Below are 8,940 nucleotides of genomic sequence, written 5' to 3'. Positions count from 1 at the left end.
GACTACGTATTTTGTGCAGGTATTATTTTTTTTATTTGTTAATTTAAAAAGAATATCTATTTATTTGGCTGCATTGGATCTTCATTGCGGCATGCGGGATCTTTCACTGTGGCGAGTGGGCTCTTTGTTGCGGCGTGCAGGCTTCTCTAGTTGTGGCACGTGGGCTCCAGAGCCCACGGGCTCAGTAGTTGCAGCGTGTAGGCTTAGTTGCCCCATGGCATGTGGGATCTTAGTTCCCTGACCAGGGATCAAACCTGCGTCCCCTGCGTTGGAAGGCAGATTCTTAACCACTGGACCACCAGGGAAGTCCCTGTGCAGGTATTATTATTGACAATGTTTATTCGGAACTTTAAGGATGCTCACTCACACTAAAAGAACAATATTAAATGGGGCGAAAGCTGTTTACTTACTGTTATGCTCATGAAAATATTACAACAGCAACAAAAGCAGGAACCACACGGCCTGGGGTGACTACTTAAAACCCCTAGATCATAAGAGAGTTCCCATAGCCCATCCTAGAAACCAGCACCAGCAAAGGCACATGACCCAGTCCTGACCAGTCAGAGTGGGTCCCTGGACTTTTGCCCCTCCCCTTTCCATGTGGGAGTCCCCCAGCTAGCAGCAGCCACACCTGGAGGTGCTGAGGCCACGGTGCCTGAATGTGGCGGAAGTCTGTCTGAGAAATGGAAAGACAGATGCTTGATGACATCATTTTCATCCTCTGGATCCACACACACCTGAAGCCCACTGTTCCCCTAAGCTTTTTAAGTACATGAGCCAATAAATTCCTCCCTTTTTCATATGCCGGTTTGAATTGGCTTTGGCCACTTAACAAAATGATGACTAATATATGTCTAATTAAAGCGTTGTAGGTACAGTCAAGAGAATATTTTGCAACATGGAAAAGTAATGTCTATAAAAACTCTGTGAAACATGGAAGCGTAGAAAATATTGCTAAGTGAAAACAACAAAATGGAAAGTTATAGATCTGTAGGCAAATGAGGGAGTTGAGAATGCAAGAGAAAGAAAACTCAGTGAGTTACAGAAAAAAAATCTACTCTACAATGCAGCCTTGAGAGAGGGTCCCCAGCAGGCAGTAATGGCCAAAGCAAGAAAAGCACAGAAACAAAATTCTCCACCAAAATACCAGCACCCTCTCACTGTTGTGGCCTCTCCCGTTGCGGAGCACAGGCTCCGGACGCGCAGGCTCAGCGGCCATGGCTCACGGGCCCAGCCGCTCCGCGGCATGTGGGATCCTCCCGGACCGGGGCACGAACCCGTGTCCCCTGCATCGGCAGGCGGACTCTCAACCACTGCGCCACCAGGGAAGCCCCTTTCCCCCTATTCTTTACTTTCCTGAATTTTAAAAAGTTGTATTGAATGTCCAGACACTACTTTTAAAATAGCAGCTGAAACATAGGAAAGAAAAAAATAGGTGTAAGATGGGTGAACGGGGAAGCCAGGAGAGTTCCTACAGGTTCCTGTGCCTTGAGGAGCCCAAGAACTTCTGTTGTGGCGAGGATGGAGGGGCTCCTTCCTGATGGGAATCCGGCTGAGCAGGTTGCGGTGACATCCTTTTATGTGCAAACCCAGGATCTCCTCCAGCGATTACTGCCCAGGTCGGGGAGGGGGAGGACAGAGGGCCAACACAAGCTGAGTTGATACAAAAGAGAGAACCCAGCATACCCTTCATTCCCAGAGCCCTTCTGTCTGGTGTCAGCACTTAATACAGAGCCTGGGGTCAAATAATACACGTTTCACATGGGCTGACTCTGCATGCAAGGGAGGGAGCAGGGGCGGTGAAGGGGTCCAGGAAATGAGTTACACACATGAAGGAGGGAGGGATGCGACAGGCTGACCTCCCTTACCTTACAGTGTGACACTCACCACTGACAGCGCCCTCAACACCCTCGTAGACCTGTCAGCTGCTGAGTCTCCAGGCATTGCCTCTGCCAACCTCGCCCCACCACCGCCGTGGTCCCCTTTTCTTCCACTCAGAGACCCCTGGGCTCAGTTGTCTTCATCCTCTCCTGTCCCCTGGGATCCTGCTTTCCCTGGTGGCAGAGGTACAGTCCCCACGGTTCCTTCCGAAGACGAGCTCACAGGCTTTTTTTCTTGGGAGAGTTTCTGGAAAACACACACACACACACACACCAATCAAAGGAAAGCTACAGAAGGCTCCCATGCAGCATGGCGTGGAGATCCGGGCCCGGGCTCAGAGGTCAGGCTCCCGGGCTGTCATCCTGACTCTCCCTCCACATAGTTGCAAGCATTTGGCAAGTTGCATAAGCTCGCTTATGAACACCACAGTCTGGGGGATGAAACAGCAAAAATGTATTTTCTCATAGCTCTGGAGGCTGCAAGCCTCAGATCCAGGTGCTGGCCAATCGAGTTCCCGGTGAGGACTCTCCCTGGCTTGCAGACAGCTGCCTTCTTGCTTTGTCCTCACAGGGCCTTTCCTCTGTGCCGGTGCAGGCAGAGAAAGAGAGAGCCCTGTGTGTTTCCTCCTCCTCTTATGAGGACACCAGTCCCCTAGGATTATGGCACCACCCCTACAAACTCATTCAACCCAAATCACCTCCCCAAACCCCCATCTCCAAAAAGTCACCTTGGGGCTTAGGGATTCTACGTATAAATGTTAGGGGGACACGTTTCAGTCCATAACACTCCCTGTGGCTCAGTGTCCTGTTCTGTACAACTGGCAAGACCCTCTGCCCGGCACATGGACCTCAAGGAGCACCGAGGGAGAGACAGAAGGCATGACCAGGTCTCCCCAGGACTGGCGCCACTATCTCCAAGATGAACACGATACCGTTTGGACCCTCAGGGCCACCAGACACCCATGTCCTCGGGAACATCCATGCAAACGGCACACACACACACTGGCTTCCTCATCACCCTTCCCATAAACCCTGGTGCCCATAAGCGCCAGTTAAAGCTTCCCCCTCCTCCAGCCCCACCCACGAGGGAAACCACAGCCTCACCTTCTGCTGCAGGCTCTCATAGCACTGGGTGAATTCTGTCAGCTTCCTTTCCAGCTCCCAAGCCTGCGCCCTTAGCTCTTCCGCAAGCTCTGATTTTGTTCCCTCCTTCAGCTGTTTCCAGTCCTTCAGGAGGGAGGCCAAGCCCACGCTGAGGGAGAAGCCAGCCACTGCCGTCCCCAGCAAGCGAGCCTTTGCTTTCATCACCAGCGTGGTACCTTCAAAAGCCCTTTGCACCTGCCTGCTCCTCCGGGCTGAGACTTGGCCAGTGGTCAGGAGATTCTTGGCAGCAGTGGCCAGGCGCGGGTTGGCCCTGGCTATCTGAAAGGCACGGATGCTCTTCCGGATATCCTTGACGGTGCTTTCACAATCCTGGACCACCTTTCCGGCAGCCACGACATAGGCTGCCCCAGCTCTCCTGACCTCTTGGGCACGGGTGGGCACCAGGCTACCGACATAAGCTTGGGCTTCTTGACTGTGAAAGCGTTCCAGAACGTTGGTCAAGATGCTGGTGACCTCCCCTGCTTTCCCCAAAACTCTACCAGCAGCGGAGAGTATCAGGCTTCCTCCTGCTACTGCCGGAGCGAGGACCAAGCCCAGGATGCTCATGACTTCTGAGACCACAGCGATGGAATTGGCCACTATGCTGGTCTTGGTGAGCGTTCTGTGGGTTGTGTCGACGTGGTCTGCAAGGGTATGGAGCTTTCTGATGCCCACTTCCAGCTCCCCTTTCCGGATGGGAAACTCTTCCAAAAATATTCTTTCTTCAGCTGACAGGTCACTATCTTGCCACTCCACATCTTCATATGGAAGAATGTCATCTTCGTCCCTGTGGATGAGTGAAATAAAGACGTTCAGTCTCCCGGACGGGAAAGCCAAATTCGTAGTCAAGCCCATGTGGTTTCTGGATGTTCTTGCCCCTCCAGACTTTCAATCCTCCCTGCGTCTTCCTAGCATCTCTGTTACCTCTAACTCAACTGTGAAAAGTCCCAGAGCATTGCTGGGAGCTGCTGGTTCCCTGAAGAGAGCACATAAGAGGGGGATCTGGAGGGAAATGGGAGAAACGTAGCCCTGGCCAAGAGATGGAAGAGGTGGATTAGTGCTGAGAGACTTTTTCAACCTTGTTCAAAGAGGCTATGGGAACTGTCACGAGGAGGGGCAGTGGGAAATGCAAGGACCCAAGTCAAGATAAGGAACCTGGGACGAATCGCCAGGAGGGAGAGGGCTGGGAAAAACAGGAGGAAGCAGAGTCCGGCTGTTGGGCCGGAGGTTGGGAGTCCTGAACGCGTAGAGGTGAGTGAGAGGGAAGAGGCGCCATATTGTATAATGCATCCCCCACTTTGATGACCTTGGTTTTTTTTCAGCTTGTGGGATCTTAGTTCCCTGCCCAGGGATCTAACCCTTGCCCCCTGTAGTGGAAGCGCAGAGTCTTAACCATTGGAGGGCTGGGGAAGTCTCCACTTTGATGAACTTGAATTCGGTGCTCTGCTGTGCCTCTGGAGTTGCACAGTGAGAGGGCTGAGAGAAATGACTGCTAAAGCTCTGAATGTTCTCCTTGGCACTTGGCCGGCTCTCCTTGCTCTCTCCAGCAGAACTGGTTCTTCACGGGAGAAATCAGGGACAAAAGGACCCAGCCCCTTCCCCCGTCTTCTCACAGTAGGCAGTCCTGAGGGATTTTTGCCAGCCCAGCTGAGTGTGGCTTTCATGGGACAGCAGTCTCGGGGGAGAACAAAGCCCTCTCCTTCAGGAACTTTCCCGGGTGCATTGCCTTCAGGGCAAGCTGAAGAGGCCTGGTGATAACACAGATTCCCTGCCCACAGGAGGGTGTCAGAGCTGGAAGGAGCCCTAGGGAAGATCTAAGCTTCCTATTTTACTTTTCTGTGGAGGGAACAGAAGCCCAGAGCTGGGCAGGGCTCTCACCCAAAGGAAGGTGTGAGGTTGACATGCAGCTTTGAATGGGGACTCAGAGCTCCAGCCCGTCCTCTCATCGGGACAGTTGATGTGAGGAATTCCTCACTGAGGTATATATACACATGCCTTTTAATCTCTCTTCACACACACACACACACACACACACACACACACACACACACACAGTTCCTCAATGGAAAAGGTTAGAAACCAAATATACTACCAAGGAAGCCTTTAGTGTTTATGAAGTAATTAATTTAGGCCCAGTTGTCAGTTAACCAGTAGCCGTAAATCAGTTGACAGAGCAAAAAGTACCCCGGGACTTGCAGTGGGGATGGGGCGGATGGCAGCAGGGAGGGTAACCCTGCTGAGAGACCCCCAGCTTCACAGACGCCACCATGCAGCCCACCCTGATCTCTCTGCTTCCTCAGGTTTGCAGGGACGAAGAGAAACAACAGAGAGATTTGTACCTGCAAAGGTCGACAGCGCGGGGAGAAAGTGGGGTGGTGGTGGTGGGATGAACTGGGAGATTGGGATTGACATATATACACTACTATGTATAAAAGAGATAACTAATAAGAACCTGCTGTAAAAATAAATAAATAAAATAAAATTCCAAAGGAAAAAAAAAGATCCATAACGCCACTTTGCATTCACTGTGAAGTTTTGTCTTTCACGTGGTTGGTAGCTAACAGGAGCTTGGCTTCGTGTGTGTGTGTGTGTGTGTGTGTGTGTGTGTGTGTGTGTGTGTGTGTTTTGTGGGATCTTTGTTCCCCGACCAGGGATCAAACTCAGGGCCCCAGCAGTGAGAGCACCGAGTCCTAACCACTGGATCGCCAGGGAATTCCCTTCTTGTGTTTTTAAATTAAACTAAATGCATCCTGCATTAGGTAATGATGCCTCCTGACACAGTGAAAATTGCAATTGAGCTCTGTGACACCTAATTCCCTCAGCAGACATTTGTTGATTGTCCATATTGGGCTGGTGATATCTGCTGATGAATGGACACTTGGGCTTAAATTCATGAATGCGGTAACACTAAAGGGCCTTTTTGGTGATACATGAACCTCAGAGAGGTGAGGCCCGAAGGGGCAATTTCTGGCCTCAGAGTCCTATTACCCAATGTCATGTACCCGACAAGAACTTGACTTGTGCTCCAAAAGATTTAATGTAGCCGGTGGAATATTTTTTCCCCTGGGAGACATATATACGTAACAGAGACCAGTTGGAGGGCAGGGCATACTTTATGGCTGATGCCCTTGGAACACGTTTGCCGCGTGTCATGAGGATGCCTAAACGTTTCTGCAGAAGTAGCCCTTTCCCCAAGGAAAAAGCGCTCTGGGTTTTACCTTTGCAGACCGACACCAGCCTTGCATAATGCTTTCCCTGCCTGGGTGTCCAGCAGATTCTGTGGCATCAAATCCGTATTCATTTTGCCTGTGGGAGAATGGGAGCTGTCACCACACGTCAAAGGATTTTCTGGTTGGAAACAGAAACCAAGTTTACTGCAGGGGCCACGAAACCATATGAAATTCAAGTATGGAGGGATTTTAGATGGTACGGGATCAAGATAATAATAAACACACAACATACAAAATATTTGCAAACTGCTGTTTTTACATTTTATGTTGACGTGGAGCTTATATAGGATAAGTACTCAAAAGGAAGTCCTCAACTCAGTACATTCTGACATTACACACCAAGTCATCACCTCCCAGATCAAGATAGAGAACAGAAGATTCCCTTAACCCCCTGGCGGTCAATCCGCACCCGGTCCGGGGTGGTGGGCGGGGAGGGGGGGGAGGTGTTTAACCACTATCCTGATTTCCATAACCATTGATTAGTTTGCCTGGTCTTGAACTTCATGTCAATTCAGTCATTTGTTCGGTTTCTTTCGCTCCACACAACATCTGTGAAATTCTTTCACGTTGTCGTGGTTTTAAAAACGTTCAGTAGCTTTAAAAATGTTTACCATGGGCTTCCCTGGTGGCGCAGTTGTTAAGAATCTGCCTGCCAATGCAAGGGACACGGGTTCGAGCCCTGGTCCCGGAAGATCCCACGTGCCGCAGAGCAGCTAAGCCCTTGCGCCGCAACTACTGAGCCTGCGCTCTAGAGCCTGCGAGCCACAACTACTGAGCCCGTGTGTCACAACTACTGAAGCCCGTGTGCCTAGAGCCCGTGCTCCGCAACAAGAGAGGCCACCGCAATGAGAAGCCCGTGCACCTCAACGAAGAGTTGCCCCCACTCACCGCAACTAGAGGAAGCCCGCGCGCAGCAACAAAGACCGAACGCAGCCAAAAATAAATTAAAAAAAAAAAAGATTGCTATGTAGTATTTCATTATAGGAATACACTACAAAACATGCACTTGGTAAGTGGGGGAGCCCAGTGGGAGTCCAGCCAGGTCTAGAATGGTAGATCTCAATCAGGGGTGTGTTTCCTCCCCGGGGGATATTGGTAATGCCTGTAGACATTCAGGGGTCCGGTGGAGGCACTGCTACTGGTATCTAGTGGGTAGAGGCCAGCGATGCTCGACACCCTACAATGCACAGGACGGCCCCCATAGCAAAGAATGGTCCAGCCCAAAATGTCAGTGGTACTGAGGCTGAGAAACCCTGGGGGAGCCCCATTCTTTACCAGCACCCCCTAAAACTTCCCCCATTTTTCATATTAGTCTTATCAGATGAAGGGCTATAGTGACAGTGGGGAACCCTTTGGTCCCATCAGGTCCCATCCCCTCTCTACTGACAGTCTCTCAGTGGATGTCAGAGGATGTTATGTTGGGAGAGGGATGGAAATGATGGGAGAGGATTAGACATGTTTTTCTCATATGAGAGCTTTTTTTTATGAGTTTCTCTTTGCGGTTTTGGGAGACTTCAGCTCCACTGTATCCTGCCCCTTTGCCTGCAAACCAAGTCCCTCACGCACCCCACCAGCGTCAGAAAAGTCGGTTACTCTGAAACACAGCTTTGAGATAATCCTCTTAATCTTTATCACCAACACCCCCTACTCCCAAACTACACTAAAAAAACCTACAACCCAAGAAACACTGCAGGTTGCAATTTTGAGACAACTCATTCAGCATTTTTTCTACAAAGATGACAGCCCTAAACCAGTCCTGCAGAGAACGTCTAGAGAAATGCCTTGGCCCATGCCGTCTCCTCCTTTCTGGGGTCCAGGCTCTCTCTCTCTCTGTCTAGGATCCTGGGGTCCCCAGCCAATGGAGGGGAAGACACAACTTGGTTGGTCTAATCATATGCTTAATCATGCTTTTATTTAAACTTCAAATACTCCTGAAGGAGAGATTTCTATCCTGATTTATCAAGTAACGAAGCTGAACTTCAGACCCAGTCTCACATTAGGAACTGGCTGGATGGGGATGTGAACCCCTGGGGGGTTCCTGACAACAGCTCTTTTTCCCAAACCAAGTGCAGGTGGCCAACCCCTTGGGCACATTGTCCTTTAGAGGCCCCAAATCAGCCCTCCTCCTGGGTGTGCTGTCCCACCTGTTCTCAGTGAAGCTCTCACTGTGGCCTCAGGTTCCGAGGGCCTTCTGCTCTCTCCTCTCCGGAGGCCTCTGGTCCAGCAGGGGGCTGTGAGCGTCTGAGCTGCAGGAAGACAAAGACGAAGTGCAGAGTCTCTAGCTGGTTCTTCTCACTAGGGGAAAGGCCCGAGGCTCTGATTGCAAAACTGGGTCCAGGTTCAATGAGTCAGGCACAGAAATGCCAATGCCCAAGGCAGCTCTTTCGGGAAGACCCTGGCGCTTATCGCGAAATGGCTTGAACTTTTACATTCCTTTCTGCTTCTTTCTCTAATAGATGTGCAACTAAGTGGACAGCTGAATCCAAGTCAGGCCTGAGTCTCTCCTCTCCTGGTCCTAGCTGCGCCAGGGGCAGAATGAGGGTGGTTACGTCCTGCAAGGACTCAAGTCGAGCAGACCACCTGGAGTGCTGTCACTGTGGGCCAGTTCCTCAACTGCCCTTGGCCTCAATTCCCCATCTGTTAAATGGGTATTTATTAAACTAGCCCTTGTGAGGGAGAGCTATGTT

The 8,940-nt window shown here is 50.8% G+C and overlaps 1 protein-coding gene across 3 annotated transcripts; it reads right to left on the bottom strand.

Annotated features, from left to right (window-relative positions):
• Positions 1–204: 204 nt before the first annotated feature.
• Positions 205–8,518, bottom strand: APOL6 (apolipoprotein L6). 3 transcript variants are annotated; one of them, XR_003003055.1, is made up of 5 exons: positions 8,398–8,518; positions 6,242–6,371; positions 2,985–3,810; positions 1,888–2,127; positions 205–1,611 (listed from the first exon to the last, which is right to left on the bottom strand). XR_003003055.1 is itself a non-coding variant. In XM_024743439.1 (4 exons), the coding sequence occupies exons 2-4, from the start codon at positions 6,322–6,324 to the stop codon at positions 2,011–2,013; spliced, it is 1,026 nt and encodes a 341-aa protein (XP_024599207.1). In that variant the 5' UTR covers positions 6,325–6,371; positions 8,398–8,518; the 3' UTR covers positions 205–2,010. The 3 variants fall into 3 exon arrangements, 2 of the variants coding, with proteins under 2 accessions (XP_024599207.1, XP_024599208.1); XM_024743439.1 differs by having other exon boundaries at positions 205–2,127; XM_024743440.1 differs by having other exon boundaries at positions 205–2,127; positions 6,242–6,329; positions 8,398–8,508.
• Between the last annotated feature and the right edge of the window lie 422 nt (positions 8,519–8,940).

The sequence above is a fragment of the Neophocaena asiaeorientalis genome, unplaced genomic scaffold (assembly GCF_003031525.2).
Source record: "Neophocaena asiaeorientalis asiaeorientalis breed wild unplaced genomic scaffold, Neophocaena_asiaeorientalis_V1.1 scaffold332, whole genome shotgun sequence".
Taxonomy (NCBI): Eukaryota; Metazoa; Chordata; class Mammalia; order Artiodactyla; family Phocoenidae; genus Neophocaena; species Neophocaena asiaeorientalis.
The sequence above is the reverse complement of the archived record's forward strand: the minus strand, read 5'-3'. Positions and strand labels throughout refer to the sequence as shown.